At 51.7% G+C, this 25,552-nt stretch overlaps 2 protein-coding genes across 3 annotated transcripts in view; one reads left to right on the forward strand and one right to left on the reverse strand.

Annotated features, from left to right (window-relative positions):
* CCN4 (cellular communication network factor 4) overlaps positions 1 to 9,676 on the forward strand; it is a 75,531-nt gene extending 65,855 nt beyond the window's left edge. Inside the window, exons 5-6 of the mRNA XM_047073876.1 lie at positions 3,518 to 3,711; positions 5,570 to 9,676. Coding sequence (XP_046929832.1) covers positions 3,518 to 3,711; positions 5,570 to 5,869 — 494 coding nt within the window. The 3' untranslated portion in view covers positions 5,870 to 9,676. The remainder of the gene's footprint in view (positions 1 to 3,517; positions 3,712 to 5,569) is intronic.
* Positions 9,677 to 16,213: 6,537 nt separating this feature from the next.
* The window catches only part of NDRG1 (N-myc downstream regulated 1), a 55,042-nt gene continuing 45,703 nt past the window's right edge, over positions 16,214 to 25,552 (reverse strand). For both annotated transcript variants that reach the window (XM_047074212.1, XM_047074214.1), the window contains exons 14-16: positions 24,143 to 24,178; positions 20,194 to 20,245; positions 16,214 to 17,294 (exon numbers count right to left, since the gene is read on the reverse strand). In XM_047074212.1, the coding sequence (XP_046930168.1) occupies positions 17,083 to 17,294; positions 20,194 to 20,245; positions 24,143 to 24,178 (300 nt within the window). In that variant the 3' untranslated portion in view covers positions 16,214 to 17,082. The remainder of the gene's footprint in view (positions 17,295 to 20,193; positions 20,246 to 24,142; positions 24,179 to 25,552) is intronic.

Below are 25,552 nucleotides of genomic sequence, written 5' to 3' on the forward strand. Positions count from 1 at the left end.
AGGGCGGGGCCCTGGCCACTGTGATTGGCACACGCGCTGAGTCCCAGTCCCAGAGCACCGCCCCACTAGCTGCGTGACCTCTGGGACCCTATTTCTCCATCTGTCCCATCTGTTTTATGGGGTCCTCACAGCATAAAATGAGGAAGAGCTTTATAAAGAACAAAGCCAGATACATGGGAGTCATTGTTATCCTACTTAAGAGATTAGGTAGGGGAGTGGAGGTGCAGGAGCGGTGTGTGTGCGCCCCCAGGAGGAGAAGCATGCACACAAGGTGCAAGGGAGGGAGAGGGGGTAGGTGGCTTCCGCCTCACTATGGAGGATAGGTGGACAGGTGAGCCAGAGGAAGCCCTGGAAAAGGAGGAGAGGGACAGGCCCATTTGTTTTAACACTGCTTCCTGGAGTAGCCCCACGTCAGCCACTTCTCAGGTACCAGATCAATGTTTGTCATATGGGTGGATGGGCAGATGAATGAATGGGCAGATGGATGGCTGGACGGATGGATGGATGGATGGATGGGCAGATGGACGGATGGGCAGATGGATGGATAGATGGATGGGCGGATGGATGGATGGGCGGATGGATGGATGGATGGATGGATGGATGGGCGGATGAATGGATGGATGGACGGATGGGCAGATGGATGGATGGGCAGATGGATGGATGGGTAGATGGATAGATGGATAGATTGGTGGATGGATGGACGGATGGATGGATGGGCAGATGGATGGGTGGGCAGATGGATGGATGGATGGGCCAGTGAGGATCTGAGCTAGGGCAGTTGGGGTGGAGATTGCAAGGAAGGTACTGATGGGAGAGGCACTACATGAGGAGTAGGACCGGGGTCATAGCATCAATCCACTGCAGAGAGAGCTCTGGAAGCCATGCACCTGGGGCTGCCGATGGCGAGTACGATGGTCCAGGGATGATATGTAGAGTGAGACCGAGGTCTGGGAGGGCTGACATTTGAGGGGGGACAGGGACAGAGTGTGGGGACTAGAAGAGGAAAACCAGGAGCAGCTGATGACACGGAAGATAGCAGATGAGGATATTTCTAGAAGGAAAGTGTCTGCCAGACAAGTGGACATGAAAGAGTGAAGAGATGCCAATAGAGTCTGGGGTTTCAAGGGTACTGATGGTTTCCTAACAATTGTAAGTGCCTGAGATTGTTCAGGGAGACTGTAGAGCAAGGTTTCTCAACCCTGGTACAGACAACATCCCAGACCAGAGAAGACTCTGTGGGGAGGGCTGCCTTGTGCATTGTGGGGTGTCTACCAGCACCCCCGGCCTCTCCCTACTAGATGTCTGCAGCACCTGCCTCTCAGGGAGTAACAACCAAAAATACCTGCAGACATTGCCATTGGACACTGGGGGACAAAATCGCCCAGGTGGACAACCATAGGTATGGCCCCGGAAACACCACCATTCAAGGCCAGGGAGAGAAAAAGCTGAGACAGGCGAATCCAAGAGGCAGGACAGAAACAGGGGAAAGAGGTTTTGCAGGGGCGCCTGGGTGGCGCAGTCGGTTAAGCGTCCGACTTCAGCCAGGTCACGATCTCGCGGTCCGTGAGTTCGAGCCCCGCGTCGGGCTCTGGGCTGATGGCTCAGAGCCTGGAGCCTGGTTTCCGATGCTGTGTCTCCCTCTCTCTCTGCCCCTCCCCCGTTCATGCTCTGTCTCTCTCTGTCCCAAAAATAAATAAACGTTGAAAAAAAAAAAAAAATTTAAAAAAATAAAAAAATAAATAAAAAAATAAAAAAAAAAAGAAAGAGGTTTTGCAGCAGCTAGGTGAAGAAGGTGTTTCAGAGAACAAACTGGAAAGCAGGAAAGGGGGGGTGCCAGGGGACCAGCCCAGACAATAGAGACGTGCCCCCAGGCTGTGTGCCCTCAGCGGGTGCCACCCTCCAGTGGTCCTGCCCCTCCCCGCAGTTCCGGGGGACAGAGCCTCTCCGGAGGGGCCTGGGCTGGCCGTGCTCTGTTCCTAGCAGGCCCAAGGCAATAGTCCCACTGCGGCCCCCAACCGGCAGAGCCACACAAGGGTCACAGGGGGAGGGGCAGTGGCTGGCTGCCCATTGTATGTGGCCCAGTGACCCCGTTCTGACCCAGGACGAGCAGAGCCCCTGCCTGCCAGTAGGCGACCCAGAAACCAAAGCCCTTTTATCCTCCTAGGCAAATCCGTCCCTCCGCCTCCCTCCTCCGTGCTCCCACCCCCAGCTCATCCCAGCCCTCCTCTCCTCTGTCCTTAGTTGCCTCTTCTTGTTTCTTCTGCCTCTCAAAGCTCCCCCTTCACTCATTCCTTCCTGCCTTCATCCATCCCCGTTCCCTGCACACCTGTTCACTTGGAGGGGCTGAGTGTCCGGCCCTGACCCCTCTCCATTTTTTTATCACTCTTCTCCCCCCTCCTTCCCGTCCTCCCCACTGCAAACCAGCCTCCCTCCCCCGCCTTCCTTCTCTCCCCCTCCCCCGCTCCCCTGCCCTACCATCTGTCTTTCCTCCTCTCCCCCCCTCTGCCCGGTCCTTTCTCTGTCTTCCTGACTGTGGGCACGTGTGTTAGGGCGGGACTGGCTTCCTCTCTGAGGCTTCTCTTGTATATCTTGTTCCGTCTTTCTGTGGCACCTCTCTTTTGTCCTGCTGGCTTTTTCCTTGCCTCCCCCTCTAGCTTAGCCCATTTTTCCATTACTCAGAGAGTAAGTGAGCACTCACCATGTTCTAGATGCTGGGATGCACACATGGATAGAACCATCCGGGACTTGGTGTTTAGTTGACAGTCAAGAAACCACGTAAGCTCGTGTTTACTGAGAGTCTACTAAGGGCCAGAGACAGCTTGTGGCTTTCATAGGCGCGGACCCATCTTTTCTGTCCACAGCCCTGGGAGGGAAATGCTAGCGTCAACCCCTCTTTGCAAGTGGGGAGCCTGAGGCGTGGAGGTGGGGTTAGCTTCTCGAAAGCTGCCCGACTGCTAAGTGGCCATGCTCATAGTTGAAGCCAGGCAATTTGGCTCTGAAGCCTGTGTGTCTCTTTAACCACTGTGCCCTCAGCATCACCCAGATTGGCTATTAGGCTCTAGGGGATAGACACTCCCTCTGACTTTCTCCAAATAAACTTGATCTCTGCAGGGGCAGGGATAGCACCTTGCAGGTGCCTGATATGCACTCAGTAAACAGGCCCTTTCCTTGGCACACCAGCCTTGGGAGGCAGGTGTTCTGTTCCAACGAGGACGCCGAGGCCCAGAGTGAGTTACCCGGAACCCTACAGCTTGGAGGTGGTCACGCAGGATTTGCACTCTGGTCCGCCTGTCTCTAAAGATGATCTTTCTTCCAGAGAAACAGAGGAGCCCAGAGCAGATCCTCCTCTCCCTGGGGAGGGGTTAGGAGTTAACTTGCCCTTTCAGGAGTGGGGGGAGATAGCCCACCTCTTTCCTCTTGAAGCTTCAGGGTCCCGGACCCTGTGGGCGCTGAGGGTGGGGGGGACTGGCTGATGGCGTCTGGCGACTCACAGGGTGTCTGGTCCCTACATCCACAGCAGCCACGGGTGAGGTAGAGCCGTGGCACAGGAACTGCATAGCCTACACGAGCCCCTGGAGCCCTTGTTCCACCAGCTGCGGCCTGGGGGTCTCCACTCGTATCTCCAACGTCAACACCCGGTGCTGGCCTGAGCAGGAAAGCCGCCTCTGCACCCTGCGACCCTGCGACGTGGACATCCGTCCACACATCAAGGTGAGCCCACCCTCCAGGGCGGGGTAGGCATCTTACAAGCCCAGCTTAAAGCCTGGCGCCTGCACTTCCTCGAGGGGGCCGTTTGGAAAATGGGAAGAGTTAAGCCCCCTTCGGAAGAGTTACATGGGATAATGTGTATCAGCGGGCTTTCAGTCAACGGAAGCATTGCGGTGACCATATTCTCAGAGTCAGGGTCACTCTGGAGAGAACTCAGAGGCCCTTGGAAGTGCTTTCCTGTGGAGATGCTCAGGGACCCTCACTGACTGCCACTCACCCTGTGGTCCTGTCCCAGCCCACACCCAAGTGCACGGACATGACAGTCACACTGGGCGGTAGGAGAGCTCTAAAGAGGGCTCAGGACAGCTGGAGTCAGGAGTCAAATGCCCATTTGCTGCTGACTGCACATGACTGTGGCCAATCTCTGCATCTCTGAGCCGCAGGCTCCTCGTCGGTAAGACTTGGAGTTGGTCTGACATCTCTTCTGGCGTTGAGAGGCTAAGATAATTAAAGGATGAGGATAGAGTGGGCCACAGTAGTTAGAAATGGGTCTGATTTATCTAACTCAAGGTCTCCTCACTTCTGTCTTGGGACTGGTCCCATGCCTTGGTGCCACATAAAAAGAAAAGAAAAGGAAAAAAAGGAAAGGAAAGGAAAGGAAAGGAAAGGAAAGGAAAGGAAAGGAAAGGAAAGGAAAGCTCAGCACTGACTCCATTTTTGGAGCATTCATGGCATCTTGGGGCTGCCGAAGAGAGGACTGCCCAGGGGACAAGAGAGCTCCACTTCCCCACGAGTCCTTCTTACTCCCTGTCCCCCACCCCGACTCCATTATCTCTGTGCCAGCCAACTGGATCTTTCCACCTCCTCCTTCTCCTTCTTCTTCCCTTCTCTCTTCCGCTCCCTCTCTGATCAGTTACCTCTGCCATGCTGGCCTCCATATTCTTGGTGCCTGGTGCAGAGTAGGTACTCAGCAGATGTGGTTTAACTGAGAGCGTGAATGGAAGAGTTGTGAGCTGCAGGAAAGATGGGAACAAAGGCCCCAAGTTGGGTGAAGGCACCGTGCCTTTGAGGTAGAGGTGGGTCTACCATAAAGCCAGCTCAAGTCCTTGCTGTTGCCTCTTGCTTCCCACCCAATTTTGGTTTTGTAATTATGAACCCAAGATGGCTCCTCGATCTGTATAAGCGTCAAGCCCTGCGTGGTCTGGACCTGCTCTACCCCCGGTTCTGGCGTGGTGCCGGCACGTGGGAGAGCCATTCGTTCAATGAATTTAGTGAGTGCCTACTGGGTACCGGGCGTGGAATTAGATTGTAGAGTCACAGTAAGGGCCCTGCTCTCAAGTGGCCCACTGCCCAGTGGGGAGATAGAGCTAGTTTTCCAGAATACACTCTGGTTGAGCAAGCTGCATGAGGAGGATGTGTGTGAGAGTCTGTGGGGAGAGGAGGAAGAACAGGTTAGGGGAAAGGGCAGCTCCCCAATCATGGAACCCCGTGATGGTTCTAGCACTCAGCAGCTGGGACACTTGGTAGACCGAGGGAGCTACGTAGGCATCCTGTGTTGGCAAAACCGTGAGAAAGTCCTGGGCGTGGGCCAGGCAGAAAGGTAGGAAAGAAGACCTTATAGGTTGCGAGGAGGAACCATGCATGCCAGGCAGGGCCCGGGGAGGCCTTCAGTTGCTTCTGCATAATATGTCTGGGTCTCGCTGTGTTTGGGGAGGTCCAACCTCGCTTGAAGATGCTGCAGACCTGAAAGAAAAGTGGAGGGTTCCTGCGTGGTGAGTGCGAAGGGAGAAATGAGGGCTTGGAGGGAGGACGGTGACTGTTCATCCTCTGAGCACCCCAACTGAAACCTCCTTTTCTGCAGGAAGGGAAGAAGTGTTTGGCCGTGTACCAGCCCGCAGCACCCATGAACTTCACCCTTGCCGGCTGCACCAGCACGCGTCCCTACCGGCCAAAGTACTGTGGGGTGTGCACAGACAGCAGGTGCTGCATACCCTACAAGTCCAAGACCATCGACGTCTCCTTCCAATGTCCCGACGGGCCTGGCTTCTCCCGCCAGGTCCTATGGATCAACGCTTGCTTCTGCAACCTGAGTTGTAGGAATCCCAACGATATCTTTGCCGACTTAGAATCCTACCCTGACTTCCCAGAAATTGCCAATTAGACGGGTACAAAACACGGGGCTCGGGCGTGGCCCAGTGTGTGCAAAGCAGCCAGCCCTCCGAGGCCCCCAGTTGAGCCTTCTTCGTCCACTTCCCGCTGACTTCTAACTGTCCTGATCCAGACCGTCAGCCCCCTGTCCTGTTTCCAACCACCCGAACAACCCATTCCGCTGCTGCTCGGGCCCAGACTCTGACTTCTGTCCTTGGCCATGTTCTGCATACGCTCCAGACAAAGTGCCTGTCTCCAGCTCTTCTGGACAAAACCCAAGCCTGTCCAAGTCACTGGAAGTCCTGCTGGATCTTACCTGAGTTCCAAGGAACAGAATCAGCTAGGCATTTCACATCGCTCCTTCCCTTTCTAGATGCCAAACCACAAGACTCTTTGGGTCCGTTCAGAAGCACAGATGGGATCTAGGACAATGGAACAGTCTGTTATGTGGGTCCTGCCACGTGGACGCTGATAGACAGTTCTGACCGTAGCACACCCAGGTGTCTCTGATTCCGAAGATTTGGGCTAAGTCTCTCGTCATCCCTGCACGGTAAAGGGTCCACACTGGTTCGTTTTGGTCAGAAATGCAATTTGATGGCTTTCATTCTTATTCACGGGAAAAGTCTCCAGTCAATACTCTAGGGTCAGAACAGGGTCGGCCAATTTTCAGAAGTGACAGACCCTGGCGTGAATCTGCTGCTGACCAGCAGGACACCGGGCAGCTGGCCAGCTCTTCTGGGCATCTAGACCCTCTCGCTGCCTGGGGGCTCCTGGGAGTTGGGGGAGCCCTTAGGATGGCCCCTCTGACCCCTGAGAGTGGCATCCCGGGACGTTGCTCTGCTCTTACGGGGCCTTGGGAGACCCCGCTGAAGTCCGGGCCGGACCCGCCTAAAGTAACGGAGACAGCTACAGGCTGTGTGTGGCTCAAACCACGACGCGGATCCACTCTGCATCAGTCTGGGGCACAAGGACACCGCTCTTTCTGCTGCAGTGACCCTTCTCACAGACTTCGGGTCTGCTGACCCAAACCCCCGGTCCTGGTGTGAAGACGGGTTTACCAGTTGTCTAGAAACGGAAATATATTTAACAGGGACTAAATGCCAAAGTGGGTTGAAGCTTAAAAGGAACAGAAGGTTGTTATGAATGGAAATGAGACTATTATTTATCTTGTTAGCAGAATATAAATATTTACTGTCACAATTCTTTTATTTACTACCTTCTGTTTGCCGGATATTGTTCCCAGTGCTCTGCATGCATCGGCTCGTGGGGAGACTTGGCAATCGTGTTGGCAAGGGCCTATTATTCTTTCTGTTCTTACAAATGTGAAATAGCAGCTCAGCAAGGTACGGAGCCTTGACCGAAGTCAGCCGGCGGGTACGTGGGGAAGTCAGGATTCAAATCCAAGTCGGATTAACTTTACGACCCGTGTCTCTGTCCTTACTTTTTTAGAGCTCCCAAGCGTGTCGAGCAGGAAAACATGTCAGAGTAACCGACTTCCTGCCCTTGTTTTTTCACTCTTTTTACTGCCTCTCTAGCTCCTTTCCCAAGAGAAGCGTATCTCGCTTTCAGGTAATGTAGGTGCCTGAGCATCCAAAAAAAAAAAAAAAATACGGGATGGACAAAACTCCATGAATCAGTCCTCCCCTCCTTCAGATCAGGAGCCAGCCTTCATCATGAATTTAAGAGATGGTTTTGTTTATCCAATGCTTCGGATGAGAGATGTGCGGGTTATTCCTGGGGGAATTCGGTGTTGGTGGGCCAGGGATTCTGAAATAGGAAAAAAGGACTGGAAATATGCCTTCCTGACCATGACCTCCCCCATGCCTGGTCCATACAAGGCATACAGTGGTCCTCAATATATATTTGTGGAATAAAAGACACCATGTATGTGTTCCTACTTTTACTCAGAGGCTCTCTTCTTCCAAAGGTACAGATCTTATCAGCCAAATCTTATTTGAAGTGCCCTAGGAAGGAGACGCTGGATATTTAAACAAATGTCTTTTTTTGTTGAAAAAGACATTTTGTGTGAAGAGCATTTACCCCAGGAATAAGCTCTTCTCTAAGCCTGTGTGGATCTACGTTGGATTTTCTCAGAGTGAAATTACCTGAGGTCTACAAATCACAAGGACCGGATGACGGCTAACCGCGTTTGAAATTCAGCAGAAATCCAAGAGCTAGGTTCTTCCTGACTCTGCATCCCAGTTTGGAAAAGAGCATAGCTTCCAAGATCCTAGGAAACCTGGATGGAGGAATCCGGGAGTGCCCTGGGGCCGAGTGGGCTGGGGTAACTCCAGTTACATTGGTTTTGAGAAACGGACGTGTCCTAGGCAGGCCCCCCTGGGAAAAGTCTCAGCTCCATGTTCTGAAGTCATGGGGAAGGAGATTTGGGACCAATGCAAGGAAAACCTTTCTGGCAGTCAGATTTGCTCGGCAGTGGTGTGACCGGCCTCAATAAAAGTTAGGAATATTAGTCACAAAGAAAAAATGTCCCTTTTTTGAAGGCCTCCTTGGTGCCACCCACTTTGCTTAAATTATCTTACTAACATTCACGACGTTTGGAAGGAAGCTTCTCGTCCCCGTTTCTATACATGGAAAGTTTGAGACTCAAAGAGGCTGAGAAATCAGCCAAAACAAATTGGAGCCCAAATTCCAGCTTATTCCCCTCGGCCTGGCTCTTGGGGAAGCCTCCAGGAAGAGCACGAATGACCCCCAGAAGAGCGTCTCATTGGCAAGGCCATCCAGTAGACAAGACAGATGGTGTCTCCAGTCCTTTGTTACTCCGTGTTCTGGGCTAAGGGGAAGGTACACGAAGGATTTGTTAGCCTTTGGTGAAGAAATTCACATTAGCGCCTCAAGTGAATTTCTCTGGTGTGCTTAGGTGGGGAGAGAGGAAACCTGTATTCTCAAATACTACTTCTTGCTAAACCTTATTGTCAACACTTGGCGAGCACTTACTGAGTGCCAGGCCTGGGCTAGGTGCTTTCCTGCTATATCTTTCTTAGTCCTCATAGCAAACCTATGAGACTTGGCGTTATAATCGTTTTCCGCGTCAGAGAGAAGACGCTGGGGCTCATAGATGTTACGGCCTCTGCTCAGTGTCTTACTAGCTAGGGAACTGCAGACCGGGATTGCCAACCAAGGTCAGTCTGACCCCTGAGCCATCTCTCCTGACCCCAAGCCCGGTGCGCATGCCCCCGAGATCAAAAGGTACCAAGAGGTGCTTTACTGACAACAGGGCCGTGTCTGGACAATGTTAATTTCAAGGTGATTCAGAGAGGGAGTCAAGCAAGTAGGTTTGAATGATACAGTTGTCTATAATCTCATTAACATTGTGCTGTGTGTACATAGAGATCATGGGGAAGCAACGAAACCCCTGACTATTCTATTGAATTAAGTCACTGCTTTTTAAAGACTTATCTTGCTGTAAAGCAACTCCAATAATAAGCCTGCACAGCTTGGGACTCACGAATGGTCAGAATGGTCAACTGTGTATCTGTGCACATATACGTGTGCGTGTGTGTGTGTGTGTGTGTGTGTGTGTGTGTGTTTATATCTATTTTCAAACTGTGACTTCATATTTAAGTATTCCTACCGCCATTTTTGCAAGTGACTAAGAAATACAAATGAAGGAACGTTTTGGAATTTCCCAACAGAGGAAAAAAAGAGCACTTGGGCGATCTGTCATGTTTTACAACATTCCTCATTTTTCTCATGATTTGTGTAACGTGGAACATGTTTGTTCAATGTGAAGGATTTTCGGTGCGCAAATTCCCTGTTTATGCTTTTGTCCTTAAGGCAATAAATCATCAGCAAAATGACTTACCAGATCTTCTTGTGTGTGCAGTTATCATGCGTCACGATGGAACATCGAGTTCATTCCACTGATGTGCAGATGGTGGAGACTGGGTCCCAGATATTTTACATACGGTCATAAAAATAGCTAGAAATTTGGAGACGGGCTTAGAAGTATGAATTCTGAAATTCACAAAAGACTAGCACTACAAGTATGTCCACGCTGGAAGGTAGCTCCGGAAATTTTACTGTTCATTCATTTATTCATTCATTCATTCATTCATTCACTCAAGCACTCACTCACTCACTCACTCACTCACTCAATGCCTTTCTACATCTCCGGCTAGCACCTTGAGGGCAGGGACTATGACGGCATCCTCTGGGCCTAGCACGGGGTGTGGCACAGGGCAGGGACTGGGGAAGCAGGGGTTGGAGAATCGGATGTACAGAGATGGAGATTGCCAGCTGCCTTAGGAACCAGCGAGAGTAAAGAGGAGTGTGGGGGAGGTTGCACGGTAAAATGGAAAGCGCTCTGGGGGCGCCCGGGTGGCTCAGTCGGTTGAGCGTTCGACTTCGGCTCAGGTCGTGATCTCGCGGTTCGTGAGTTCGAGCTCCACTCTGCTGACAGCTCGGAGTCTGGAGCCTGCTTCAGATTCTCTCTCTCTCTCTCTCTCTCTCTCTGTTCTTCCCCCCACTCGCACTCTGTCTGTCTCTCTCTCTCAGAAATAAATAAAGATTAAGGAAACCGCTCTGACTTCGGGGGTCGAGTGGATCTTTGCACACGTCAGTCTTTCCTGGAACTCCTGACTTAATCCATCTGCACCTCTGTCTCCTCAGCTCTGAGATGCAGAAAATGATGGGATGGGACCCGCCTTTGTGGCGGCGATGTTGTGATGTGGAAAATGCAAATGGCATTCGGGGTTCCAGGACCGAGCTTGGCGCATGGTAAGCACTTAACGAAACCAGGTTATTATTGGCAGATTTTCAGTTTCTTCAGGAATGGGGGGATAACCAGCAAAACGACAGCAAAAATTGGAGTCAGGGTATGTGCCTGTATACTTTTACTTATTTAGATGGTTATTTCAGAGTAACAAATACAGAGAAAAAGTGTCACCAATGTTTGATTGAACGCTTTTTTATTTTAATCCTACGCTGCTTGATCCCCTAACTTTTCTTTTTATGTCTTCATTATGTGCTATAATTTGATTAAACACCCTGCTTTTTTAAAAAATTTTTTTAACGTTTATTTATTATTAAGACTCAGAGAGACACAGAATGTGAGCAGGGGAGGGGCAGAGAGAGGGGGAGACACAGAATCCGAAGCAGGATCCAGGCCTCGAGCTGTCAGCACAGAGCCCGACGCGGGGCTCGAACTCACAAACCGTGAGATCATGACCTGAGCCGAAGTCGGCCGCTTAACCCACTGAGCCACCCAGGCGCTCCTAAACACCCTGCTTTTTTAAGGCAGGAAGGGTGCCATACTCTTCTGTCTCCCAAACCCGGGGCACTACATAGTACCTGCATAGCCACGTGAACAGATGTGCCTATGGCCGAGTACATGGGGTGAAAGACACGTTTGATGCCTTCTGGGGAAATCCCCCTCGTTCACTAACCCCGAAACACATCATGCTATTATAATAAAGTCAGGGAAAGAATCAATGCCAAGAAAAGGATAATGGCCACGTGAATCCTCTCCCAGAACACTTCTATCCTGACGCATACCTTTTTCAAAATTGGAAGTTAGATCATAGAGTCCTATAGATGCCCCAGATTAAGAGAAATGTGTAGATTAGGGGAGACATTTCTGATGATATCAGGTGGGTGAAATTTCACAAAACGGGATTGGGGGAAAACGGCCAGAGCACTTTTTTGTGAAGGTTAAAAAAAAAAAAAAAAAAAGCATGTGGCCGAGATCCCAGTGCTCTCGATCCCCTCCCTGATGAAATAAAAATGCAGAAGCATCCTACGTGTTCGGAAGTCTAAGGTCCCGCTGCACCTGAGTTCCTTCCAAGTAGAGAACTGAGCCAAAATGACTCCCATCAAGAGGGAGAGGAAGCTGTTAAAAGCCGGCTTATTGATAGCCACGAGGAAGTGTCAGCCCTCCAGCAGAGGACGAGACAGAAGAATTAAGAAGCAGAGAGAAAACACAGTGAAAGACAGGTCATCCAAGCCTGGGCGAGACTATTTAACAGAGAGACAAACATCCCCACAAGCGATAAGAGCCTTAAGGTCATCTGTGTCCGGTCCAGGGAACGAACTGATGTTCTAGCATCCCAAGACGTCAATAGTGGCTGCATTAGTCATGTGCTCAGTGAACTGTTTTAAAAGGCAGCGAGGGATGTAATTTATTTTAGAAATGACTGGACAAGCCATTTCGTCTCTCTGAGCCTCGGCTTTCGTAACGGTGAAGCAAAGATAACTCGTCCTCACAGATAAAGGCTAAAAAGGGGAAACAGTAATACTTGCTAAATATTGCTATCATTCGAGGAACTGTTTGTCTGTTTAACAAAAGCCTCCTGTTTGGTGCCGGGCATCTGTGCTGGCCCGGGAGATGCCAAAGAAATGCTCGTATCGGAGAAAAGGACACCTACGGGGATACACATCATAAATACCGCACGGACTCCTGGGCCCGTGTCTGCAGGATGCCCTTGTCACACAGGGGCATTAAGCAAATACTTCTCAGAGCAGGGATAAGGAGGGGTCTGTCCAGCAACAGTGAGTTTGTCTGTCAATGAATTTAACTGGGCGCAGCCCATGGCGATTTACAGGCCACAACGACATCGGTTGCTTAGAACCCCTGAGGCAGTCATGTGGGGAGAGGGGGTTGGGAAGGACAAACCCAGTGATAGTGGATTGGACAGCAGTGGACACCGAAATCAAGCTGAATCAATTCTATTCTTTCCCTTAGGAGACACAAAGACCTGATTCGTTCCGCATCTAAGAACCTGAAGGTCACAGCCTTTGGGTAAGAGCCACCATTTTATTGGGCTTTGGAGGCACAGAGAAATCTGATCTTGCAAAGAACGAAACTGATGTGCTCCCCAGGTCCCCTCCCTAATCCGGTCTCCAACCTCACAAGGCCAGGTTTCACTTTCCGCCTTGGGAATCCACGTGGGACACTGTTGAAAGATTTCCCCGCAGCCTATGAAGCCCAAGACAAGTACGTGACCAGATGGATCGGGGCTACGTCGAGGGTCCGATCCAAGGACGAATAGTGAGGTTGTGTCTGAGAAGGGACAATGAACAGGGCGACAGTTGAAGCCCTCGGCCGTCCCCACAGATCCTGCACATGGGTCATCTCAGAGCACACTTGGTCTCCCAACTACTACCGAAACCCAAGGGTCTGGGGCTAGAAACCAAAACAAGTAGCTAGGAGGACAGAAATAGACCTCCCAGCTGGCGAAAAGCCTCTTGGGTATCCTATCTCTCGGTAGCTGCTGGTGCATGCAAACCCCCGTAACAGTTCACGCCCGCCCTGGAAGCCCGAGCCCCGAGGAGCTGAGCTCAGCGGGTCCAGCGGGGGTCTGAGCCATGCCCCCACTCCCCAAAGCTGATGTATGCACCTGCTGCTATGGAACTTGCTTCTCGGCTTTACCATCACCTGCCTTCTCTGTTCTGACTCCCGCACAGGACCTGACACAGAGAAGGTGCTTCTTGCCGATTGGAAAAAACTTCTCCTGCAGCTAGAGCAGAACTCTTTACCCTGAGGTCGCCCGACCAGCAGTCCGGGGATAGAATTCAGGGGCCACGTACTAGGATGAGGGTCAAATGCATCTCTGTGTTCAGTCTAACTGTGGTTTAGCACACTCTTCCGCTTAAGCGTAGGCAACGAACCCCGATATCACCGGTTGGCAGATATCTCAAGATATTCTTATGCTTATCACTACCTAGAAATTCTGTTGAGATCTGCCCCAACGCCACTATTCAACTTAATGAAGCATAAGCTATTATGTCACACAGTCGTCACATTTGGGTAGTTACACGTGACTCTAATGGAATCGTCATCTCACACGTATACAACTCTTACTGCCTCACTGCCTGCCAGCCTCCAAGGTCACCCGCCCCGGTCTACACTACAGGCTCCTCACAAAGGCACTCACTCGTCTTCCATCCTCTGGCGTCCACACTGGCCCCTTGGCTGGGAATGCCTTCTTGCCCTTCTGCGCTGTGCTAACTAACTCCTTGCCATTCCAAATCAGTTTCTGAAACGACATGTATCCACTCACGGTACCATAATGCAGACTTCAAGTTTTCAGTGAGTAGCACGCTCTGAGAAACTCCTCCAGTGAAGAAAAGCCAATACCAGTAACAGCACGATAGCTATTTAAAAGGGGAGGTGGACGGGGCGCCTGGGTGGCTCAGTCGGTTAAACGTCCGACTTCAGCTCAGGTCATGATCTCACAGCTCGTGAGCTCGAGCCCCGCATCAGGCTCTGTGCTGACAGCTCGGAGCCCGGAGCCTGCTTTGGATTCTGTGTCTCCCTCTCTCTCTTCACCCCCCCCTTTCAAAAATAAACATTAAAAACATTTTAAAAAGGGGAGGTGGGCTTGAGCAGAGGCTGCGTTTAGTGACTTCCTTCCACAGGACGAGTGTGGGACAGTGGAAGAAGTTAACAGGGCAGTGGAGAACCCTGGGAACCACAGGCTCGGCCAGGTGCTCAAGGTCAACCGCATCCGGGGTAACTCTTTCGTCGACCCGTCATGCTGATCGCCTGGCACTTTGCCTCTGTGGTCTTCGTTCCAAAAACCCACCACCCCAGTTGAGCCATGAGAAAAGTACCACAGAAACCTTAATCGAGGAACATTCTACAAAATGCCTGACGAGGGCTTCTCAAAAAGCTCATCAAAAGCCAGGAAAGTCTGAGACACAGTTATAAGTTAAGGAGGCATGAGGACTGCATGTAATGCGGCATCCTGGATGGGATCCTGGGACGGAAGCCAGGGAAATTCCAGTCAAGTGTGGAGCTCTGTTCATAGCAATGCGCCAGTGTTGATTTCTTAGTTGTGGTCAATTACCATAAAGGAAGATATTACGAATCGGGAAACTGGGTGTCTATGGGAACTCGGCGCTAGGTTTGCAATTGTTCTGTAAATTTGAAACTAAGCCTAAAAAGCCTAAATAAAAATGGGAGGTGATACTAAAACCTGTTGTGTTTACTTTTTTTTTTTTTTAACTTTTTAATTTTTCAGTGCAGTGGAAACACACATTATAGCAACTGTCACTGGCGGTGAGAAGGGAGTGGTCTTATCACATGCTTTCCTGTAATAAAAATAAAACGTAAAAAAAAAAATTTTTTTCCCTTCTAAATATAGCTTGAAAAGCTTTAACCCTTTGTCACGGTGCTGGCCCAAGGTACTGAGCCCCTGAAATGGGGCTGGTTTGAATTGAGAGATGCTGTGGTGTGAAATACTGTTTTCTTAGTATAAAGAAGGTGAAATACCTTAGTAGCTGTTATATTGATTCTATGTTGGAATGGTAATATTTTGGATATGCTGGGGTTAAGTGAAATATATTATTAAAATTAATTTCATTTGTTTCTTCCTTTTAGAATGTGGTTATTGGAAAATTTACACTTAACATCTGCAGCTTGCTTCATATTCTTATGGGACAGCAATGCTCCAAGACAGGTGTCAGGAGGTCCCAGGTAAGGAAGGACCCCTCCCTATACGGTGGGGCTACACACACACACACACACACACACACACACACACACGATCTCTCAGAGGAAAAAGACACAAGCCACTGCAAAGTTACAAATTTATTGGTCTGGAAATAAATACAAATATCTCATTAAGAAACTCCTCTGGAAAGCCTTGTACACAACATTTTCTCCTGTCTGGATTCAGCCACTCCTGCCCTGACCCCTGACCTTTCTGCACAGGTCAGGGGAAGCCCCCCAGGTGGCAGGTGCAGTAAACTGAGTCACTGCCCCTCAAGCAACCTAGAAGCCTTGAATACTTCCTTCTACCAACTCTAGGGTCCCAGAAAGCACCAGGCCCCAGCGGCTGATTCGCAACGATCCATCCACTCTGATCAAACTTCCTATAAGAAATGGTTAGCCAAATGAAATCAAAAGGCAGTAGTATAGAATTTGACAGCTATGCTCACGTTGCCCAGAAATGTCAGTGGTGCCGCCCCATTCAGCGAAAGGTTAGAGGGGCAGGGAAGAGGGGACGGCAGGAGAGGGAAGGAAATCCCATGGAACTTTCCAGAATCCTTACATCTTCTCAGCCACCACTCCCTGTGTGAATCCCCACCCCCTACAAGAGCAGAACAGTTCTACCCGCAGATCCAGTGATGTTACCAGGTCAGAAACACTCAGCCGTCAAGTTCAGACTCAACCCCGGTTGTCAAAGATTGGAAACCGGATTTGACTCAGTCACACAAGATTCCCGGGAACCAGGGTGGGATCGACTGCAATCACAACTGTTCTGGATCCCATCACAACCACAGAAATCCCTTATATCTAATAACCCAAACAGCCCCCCACCCCCACTCCCCTGCCCCTGCTCCCCCCACCCCCCCACTCCCCCCCACGTGGAGACTCCTCACGTCCAGGTACAGCTGTTTGGAATGTTTCCCTCCGTTTCAAAGAAAGCAAGTGCAAACCTAAATGATCTTCCCCACAAACAACACGATCCCTCACTCATGAACTCGGGGTAGGAAGCTGGGGCTGTGGAGGAGGCAAGACAGCTGAGCCAAAGACTTGAATTGATGACGCCAATGTTTGCCAAGACCGTTTCTCCGGGAAAGCCCGGAGATTTTGTCGCCCGCTTTCACCACCCGTTGAAAGGATGACAGAGAAGCAGGCTTGTGTGTTTCGGCATTAAAAAGTGGATATATACGCGAACTTGAAAAACCTACTTCTTCACGTTTCACTGCGTAGATTTGTTTTTCCAAGCGTTCTAGCCTCCACAGAAAGTCCACCTTTTTCCCGCTTCCTGTTTTGCCGAGTTAAAAGAGCTCCCCGCCATCCGCGGCTCTCCCCCTACCCAAATCAGAACGGGGTTTTGTTTCCAGAAACTGGGTCAGTCGTTCTTTAGTTGGAGAGGAAACAGGAAGTAGAGGGGCTGGGCTTCCGACAAAATGCCCGTTAGAACCAGCCTAGGCCTGGCTTTAGGAAGCGTCTAGGGCGGCGCGTCTTGTTTTTGGCAGTTTGGCGTCTCTGAGGGAGGGTAAGAGGGTGGCCGCCAGGCCACCCGCCAATGAGCACAGGACACGGAGATGCTTCTTTTCCTTTGGTCTGCCCGCCCTGCCCTGATGGGAGAGGCGCCCTCGACAAACCCGGTCTAACTTTGTCCCCCCAGAGCTGTCTTACACCGTAAGCTTTGGGTTAATACGAGTTACGTGTGGTGTGGCAGGCAGGGCGGGAAGGGCTGGAGGAAGGGCGGTTGCGTGAGCCCAGAGTCCGGGGACGGCCACGGCGCAGGCCGCCTAGCAGGACACCTCCATGGACTTGGGCCCGGCGTTGTTGCCGGTGGCCCCGGAGTTGGGGGTGATGTCCAGGCGAGCACCCTCGCTGGTGTGGGAGCGGCTGCGGGTGCCCTCGCTGGTGTGGGAGCGGCTGCGGGCGCCCTCCAGGGACGTGACGCTGGAGCCGGAGGCCGTGCGGGAGCGCATCAGGCGGGTCATGCTGGCCGAGGGCACTGGGGAGAGAGGGGTTGGGGGGCACCGGGTTAGGGAGGGGAGAACCTCAGAGGCACCTGCCCGTCGGCAACGGTGCCTCCTCGTGCCTGACCTGTCCGTCCTTGGGGCGATCCGGCCACCAGGCTCTCCGTCCTCCCTGTATCCGCTCAGAGGTGGACAAGTGAGGCTCTGACGGGGGTAAGGACCGGCGGCCACACGGTGGCTTGAACCCACAGGTGGGTCTGAATCCCAAACCTGCCACTTGCTCCACAGCTGTGTGACTCTGGAAGAGTCCGACTCGGAGCCCTCCGTCACCATCAGTAACATGGGAATGCCAATCCCCTGGCATCAAAACCCACGTGTGTGCCCGTGTACCACAACCCCCTACCACCCACAACCTCTGGAGTGGGGAAGATCGTCCGGGCCGGCTGGGCTGATACCCACCCGCCACAGGTGGGGGAACCGCGGCCACACAGCAGGTCTGCGGCCCAGCCATCACCTGCCATCGCTTCCAGAGAGGCCTGTGAGCTTCCAGGAACGATCAATGGCACCGCCCACTCTTCGGGACTGAAGATGCCCCTGCACGTAGCAGGTGGCTGAGAAAGTGAAAGGAAGTACAGGACTGAACCCTGCCCCTCCCCCTCCCCCCCCAAGTCCTATCGACCAGAATCTTAGAACGGAGATAGGGTCCTTGCCAATAGGACAAGGTGAGGCCATACCGGGTTAGGGTGAGCTCTAATGCAATGGCTGGTTCCTCAGAAGAGGAGACAGAACAGCCCTGCAAAACGCACAGGTGCGTGCGCACACACACACACACACACACACACACGCACACACGCACACAGAAGAAGGCCACGTGACCACAGAGCAGAGATGGGAGTTATGTGGCTACAAGCCAGGGAACACCAGAGACTTCCAGCTCCCACCAGAAGCTGAGATGAGGCAAGGAAAGAGCCTTCTGGAACCTCTGAGGGGAGTATGACCCTGCATCTCTCTTGATTTTGGACCTCTGGCTTCCTAGAACCCTAGCAGTATGAGAGAATGAATTTCTGCTTTTTTAAGCCATCCAGGGTGTGGGGAGCTCTCAGGGCAGCTACAGGAAGCTAGCACATCACCCAAATAAAGCATCACTGCGAAGGCCACGGTGAACAACAGACATCGCCATCTGAGGCGGCACATTATTCGCCCCATGGGCGTGGGAGTTGGCTTTCTGGGACACATACCCACAAAGAGAATTCATCCTTGCTGTACTGAATTCCCTTCTCAAAGAGCTAGTGTTTAAATCCAGAGAGAACTGAGATCATTCTCACCTCTGCCACTCACCTACTCCTCAACCCCAAATCTGAGAGTTTGACCGACCTTGGCGGGGCTCTGGTGACTACAGAACGGTGTCACGGGGGCAAAGAGCTAGCCAGGCCTGGCCCAGCTTGAACAGGCAGGCGCTCGAGTAGACGACGACGCGCTTTTTCTGTGGCTGACGCCTCTGAGACTAAATGCCTTCCTGCTGTCTTCCCCTGTAACCTGCCGGATGCTTCAGCTTTCTGGAAATAGAAGCTGGTGTGTGTGTGTGTGTGTGTGTGTGTGTGTGTGTGTGTGTGTGTCGGATGGAACAAAACCTGCCTTTCACTTCCTTTCTCCCCAGAATACACTTTCAAGGCAGAAATCCAAACCCAGGGCAGGCCCAAGACAAACGAATCATGACGCACGCCCTGCCAGGTAAATGAAGCCTGCCCGACGGCATCCTCCAGGCACCGTCGCTGCCCGCACACTTTCCTGTGGGGAAAGCGGATCAAAAGGCAGGAGACCCACAGGCAGATGTTTTCTGTTGGGATGGGGCACCTCGGGACACAGACTCTGCCCGAAGTATATAAATCAGGCTCAGCAGCTCTTGGCCTCTCTAGAAACTAAACACGGCTGAGGCCAATCTTAAGACTGTGGTCAGTTTACTAAACACGCCATTGCCATTACTATTTTAAAAGAACAAATAGTTTCAGTCTCGGGGGGGGGGGGAAACCCAGAAGAACTCAGACTTCCTAGCTAAGATGGGCACGTAAATTATAATTCTACACAGTAGGCAGAAAGAGCCAAAAGGACCCCATCATGGCTCACACATCAACGGGCACCACCTGTGGCTGGAACCCAGCTCCTTGAACTCGGCATTGCCTGTTCTGGTCACGGGACTGCATTTATGAACAGGGGCTGTAGGTGTCCAACAAACTATAGTCATCAAGTGAGAAACCGCAAGGTCTTGAATTATGCTCGTATTTATCCTTCAATTCCCTAATCTAATGAATTAGTAAAGACGCACTGTCTTGAGCAGAGGTGACTTTCTCACCTGCTGGCACAGAAGCTTTACAGTTTTCAAAGAACTTTCAGAGATCCCCACTCTGCTCCTTGCTTCAGGTCTCAAAGCCTAGGGCCATCATTTGTGAAACGAGAGAAGGGTATTCTCATAGAATTGTCGCGATGACGAAACGAGAAAAAATGAAGGATGTACTAACACTCTTTCATCGTCACCATCAACACCATCATCATCACCTACAACTGGAAGTCTCTTAAGAAAGCATGTAGGCAACAGGTAGAAGGTTTTCATGGCTTCACTCTTGTCTTCTTGGTGCTTAAAGAGCTAGTCCTCAGCTAAATCTAAAGAAAATTCCCTGCTGTAAAACAACTTTTGCTCATCAGTGCTCAGTGGAGACAGAAGAAGCCACTGTGGTATAAAGGAGATACTAGAATTTCTACGCTGCCCTCCGTCCTCCACACACCTAAATATTTCTTCTCCTGACCTTCCTAGTTTGCAAAAAGCTGAAGGTGGCCAAGGTGACACAGAATACTCATCCAAACCCGGTTCGGGTCATCGTATTTTCAATTCCCACACCTGCCCTCCACCTACCACCTGCTTGGAAATGCCACACTTACTGTATCCCATGCCCTGCACGAAGTACTTGAAGGCCTCCGCAAGCTTGGCCGGCTGCAAGAGACAAAAAGAGAGAGAGTGCGGTCAGTCGCCGGAGGTCCAGACCATGAATGGCCACGTGGAGCCGTGTCCGTGGTCACCTTCACTGAAGAGCTTGACCCGAGGGAGAAGGCCACCACATGTTGATAGAACAACACACAAAAGGAAAGGAAAGGCGACGAGATACTATGGGGACCAAAGTCAGCTTTGGCTGGGGAGAACAATTTCAAATTCACTTCATAGCTGGGGTGGGGGTGGGGGTTGATCAGGTTATGTGACCTCGCCTGTGAAACAAGAACAGAGAGCCACGCTTTCTTCTGAGAGGTTCTGTAAAGAAGACTACACTGATAAGCTGATGTGTCTAACTCAGCCTCTAGAATGTAAGGGCACCAACATCATGTGCCACCCGCGCTGCTGAGGGCATTTGTGGCATTACCTCATTTTCCCCTGACAACAACTATACGAGGTTGGTGCCGTTTTCACATAGATTTCATTGCCAACAGTCATGGAGGCAAATAATCCATCCAAGGTCCTGCCATTAGTTAGCGGTGGGTGGGTCCTACGGATTAATCCAGGGCTTTCTAAACTCTGTGTTCTCAAGGGAGTTCATTCTCAGCCTCAAGAGCAGCCTGGATGGCTGGAGAGATGGAAGGAAGAAAGGATGGTGAATAAATAAGAGGGAAGTAAGACTGACGGATATAAGTAAGGAGGATCGACAGATGGATGAAAAGAAAGGATGGACAGACGGAAGACAAGAAAAAAATGGAAGAAGGAAGGATGGATGGATGGATGGAGAGATGGATGGATAGTCGGGCCAACCAGTTAACCAAATCAATGGGGCTGCTGTGAGTGAAATGAGTTGGGAATGCCAAGAACACACCCAGTTCTACCAATTACTCCCCCAAATTTAACTTAATCTGAACTGGGGGGTGAATGCTCCCAAGTAAAGGCCATATTCACAGTCTGAATTAACTACAACTCTCAAATGCAATGCCCTGGGTCTATTCTCCTCTTACTCCTCCTACCCCGTGAAGAAGTCATCAGCAGAGGCAGTGCTCCCGCCCACCTCCACCAACTCCTGCCACTATTCTACCAAGAGCCACATGTCATTTAAAAGAGAGACTGGGCTCAAGATGTCCTCTGGGGTTTGTGTGACAATGGTAAGCAAGTGACAAGAGGTACAAGTCGGGGCTGCAGGCAGCCAGGGACTTCCGTGCCTGCATGGTGGCAGAAACAATCTTTCCCCTTTTGTGACACTGCAATAAATACTTGCTCTTCTCATCCCTAAGGACTGTTCCCCTTTCAAATGGAATGAAGGATGGGAACGGCCTCCGTAAACTCGCACCCAACTCGTAAGGGCAGAAAGGGGAGGGATTACACGGTAAACGGTCCTCCTTGGACTGGTCTCCCGGAAGCCTGGGCTGGTTCAGCTGTTGCCACACATTCATAATGTGCTTTAACTACGGTTAGGGTTGGATCTGTTCTCATTTCAAACAGAGAAAGGAAGAAGGGGAGGCGGGTGGAGGGAGAGGGAGAGGGAGGGAGGTCAAATGGAAGGAAAACTGGCCCCTGTCTCCCTAGCCCGTCCTGGAGTTGCGCCGTCTCAGCAGGAATCTCGGGGGCAGGCTGCACGGATAAAGCTTCCAGCGCTCATGTGCGGGTATTAACTCACACTTATGTCTAAGCAGGGCTCTGCTGGGAGCCCATCTGTTCCCTCTGATGGCTGGGACACCCCATCCTTCTCTGGCTTCTCCCAGCTGTCAGACAGGCATAACACAACAGCAGATAAAACACCGAAAGGATTTTGTCCTTTTCTAGTGGCAGCAGAGGGGGACACGACGGAGAGCATAACCGAGCCGCCAACGGCCACTTGTGCCTCTACCTCTGTACAGAGTTCTGGAGGGAGGGGCTTGCAGTGAGAGAAGGTCCAGAGCAATGAGTCAAGATCCAGGATCCACCTGATGCAGAAATCGACTTCTCGGGGATCTCTTCTTCCGACCCCCAGTGAAACACTTCACTACCCCCAAAGAGAAGACTGTTTTCTGTTGGGACAGCTCCGGGGGCAGCCAGATGAACCTCTCAGCCATCGCCGGCTCACTGGGGGACTCAGAGCTGAGACTCTCCCTTTTCCACCAGACAATCCTTGAAACTGGTGGGGCCACATGAAATTAATCAGGGAACTGATCTCTGTGGCACCACAGGGATCTCTGAAGCACCAGAAATAACTTATACGTGTCCGGCAATAGGGCGTCAGGAAAAATCAATTACAGTGTATCTGTGCAGCGGCATTTTGTCCTGTCATTAAAAGCAAATTACACAGAGGGGCGCCTGGGCGGCTCAGTTGGTTAAGCATCTGACTCGTGATTTTGGCTCAGGTCATGATCTCGCGGTTTGTGGCTTCGAGCCCCACGTTAGGTTCCGCACCGACAGCACAGAGCCTGCTTGGGATTCTCTCTCCCCCTCTCTCTCTCTGCCCCTCTCCCACTCGTACTCTCTCTCTCTCAAAATAAATACATAAACTTAAAAAAAAATACAGAGCGTTTTTCAACTAAAGGAGGAGGGCTCTGAGATATCAACTTACGTGGACAGATGAAAAATGTACACGCAAAATGATCTGAATTTTGCTTAAAGTAAGGAAAAAACATGTATGCAACTATAAAAGGAGATTAGAAGCAAATAAAGCTTGTTTGTAAATTATTCTCTTATTCACCCACATTTTGGCATTTTTATTGATGGGTGTGGATTATTTTGTACCTAGACGATGAGAGGTAATATATACCTGGGGTTAAAAACAAAACAAAACAAAACAAAAAACTCCTCAAATATTTATGTCAGGTCCTGGTCCATTACTGAGGAGGGCACACGGCCCTTCTCCCCTCTGTGAATCTAAGTTTGGTTTGTTCGATCTCCCCAACCTGGGTTCGCTGTCCGGACAACAGGCTCATGGATAAGAAGCCCCTCGCCAGGCACACAGGGGTCCGACCTGGATCACCCGCTGGGGAGACCCACTGGGAGGAAAACTTAGCCTGACGTGGACTTACGCCTCTGATGCTCTGTGCCCTCAGTCTCGTCCCCCCCAGCACCCTGGCAGGTGAGAAAAACCCCAGGCGCGTGCCCACGGCGGCAAAGGAGGCTCCCCAGGGAGCTCAGCGGGGCAGGGGCGAAGGGTACATACGGCTAGAGAAAGAGCCAGATAGATTCGACTGCCGCCGGATTACAGAAGCTCTGAAGCCCCTTTGAGGATGGCAGGAAGAAAGGGAAGACAGAAAAGGCATCATTCCATCCTCTTCCACCCAGGGTTTCCAGATGGGTGGAAAGGACGACCAAAAAGTCACACAATGTTTCACCTTAAGACAGAGCAGAGAACTATAATAATATACAATCAAGGACATAGATTAAAAGTCCATCCACCTGTTAGGCCGGTGGGATTATTTACGGGTGGGGAACTGGAGGGTCCAGTGACGGTGCAGCAAACGCCCTGTGCTGATTGATATGTTTATACGTCTGCGCACCCACACACGCACGTGTTCACACCCACACACATACACGAACACACACTTTGGTTTCACCTCCTGTCTGCCCCCTCTGCCCGGGCCTTGAACTCCAGCAGAAGCCCGTGGCCTTTGGGGTCAGGCTCATCTAGATTCTGGTCCACGGTTGCCAAGCTGTGTCTGTGCAACCGAACCCCTCCACGCCTGTGAACCCCGGTGTGATCTAACCCCCGGGGGTTCCTATTTTCCTTGCACGCAAGCCCTGATGTGCAAGCACCGTGTATAGACAGTAACGTGTCCACAGTGTGAGCGGATGTGACGGTGGGGTGGGGGACAAACAGGAGGCGGGGGACGAGGGGGTAGTGACAGGCCACAGAGGCACCTGCCCTCCGCCTGGGGAGGGGTGGCAGGTGGGGCTCACCTGGGAGATCTGCGGGAGGCCACCGCAATCCGCCATCTAGGAGAGAGGGAAGCTGGTTAGTGCCAGACGCCCCAGAAGAGGGGTACCCCCAAGCGGGCGCCCTCCTGCTGCTGCCCTGCCCCCACTCTGGGCACATTACAGGCGGGGAAACACCCATCCCCACCGAGCAGGGCTGCTCTGGTTACAGTCCATCTCGGCACTGACCTGTGCCTTCCTGACGGCCGACGCCGGGAGAGCTCAAAGCCCCGGCGAGCTCTGGCCAGGGTCCGTCTGACCCGAAAGCCCTCACTGCATGAGGCCCTGTTTGCACATTCTCTTTAAATACTCCCTCAGGGGGCGCCTGGGTGGCTCAGTCGGTTGAGCGGCCGACTTCGGCTCAGGTCATGATCTCACAGTTTGTGAGTTCAAGCCCCGCGTCGGGCTCTGTGCTGACAGCTCAGAGCCTGGAGCCCGTTTCGGATTCTGTGTCTCCCTCTCTCTTTGACCCTCCCCCGTTAATGCTCTGTCTCTCCCTGTCTCAAAAATAAATAAACGTTAAAAAAAATAAAAAAATAATAATAATAATAAATAAATAAATACTCCCTCAGAAAGAAACGGCTCCATCTAAGAGGCCTAATGGTGTCTTCACCGGTCACCCTGGTAAATGCCGCGGCTTCCAAAGTTCCTACTGACTCACCAAAGCTAAAGCTGCCACCTCTCAGTCAAGGCTGCCACAGGCACGTGTGACTATTAGCCGGGCCCAGGGCTCGGGAGACCCCGGGCGGCAGGGCGGGATGGGGTGAAGGTGGCTTGGAGAGATGGAGGTCTGGCAGGCGTGTGTGACAGCGGCCGAGGCCGGGCCATCCCAAGGCCCTGAGTCTAAAGGCTAGACCCTGAGGGCTAGCTGAGGGACCTAACTGAGGCACCCTGGGTAAGGGAATGCAGGGACGGGACGCCAGAATTTAACTCCAGGGCCCAGGCAGCCGGGCAGAGGAGTGCAGCGGGGACAGTCTGTCTGGAGTCGGGCTGAAACGGGTTGGATCCCCACCCACCATCAAATCGGCCACTTTTTCTTAGGTCACCTGCCCTCTGCAGACGGAATGAGTTAAGATTACGGTGGACCCTAAATCCAATGACCGTGGTCCTTAAAACCAGCGGGATATTGGGACACAGAGACACCCAGAGGAGAAGGCTGGGTGGCACGGAGGCAGAGATGGGACTGAGGTGGCCGCAAGCCGGGGACACCCTAACTTTGGACTTAACAGTCTCCGGATGGGGAGACAACAGTCTCCTGTGACTTTCAGCCACCCAGCTGGTGGTACTTGTTATGGACACCAGGAGACCAACCCACCCTTCTAGAATGTTCCTTCCCCCTCTCCCTGTCAGCAGTGACTGTGGCCTGTCCATCTCTGTCCTGGGACAGCAGCCCGG

Source organism: Lynx rufus, unplaced genomic scaffold, assembly GCF_022079265.1.
Source record: "Lynx rufus isolate CCGP_SWC_20201006 ecotype Redwood Valley unplaced genomic scaffold, mLynRuf1.p SCAF_12, whole genome shotgun sequence".
Classification (NCBI taxonomy): domain Eukaryota; kingdom Metazoa; phylum Chordata; class Mammalia; order Carnivora; family Felidae; genus Lynx; species Lynx rufus.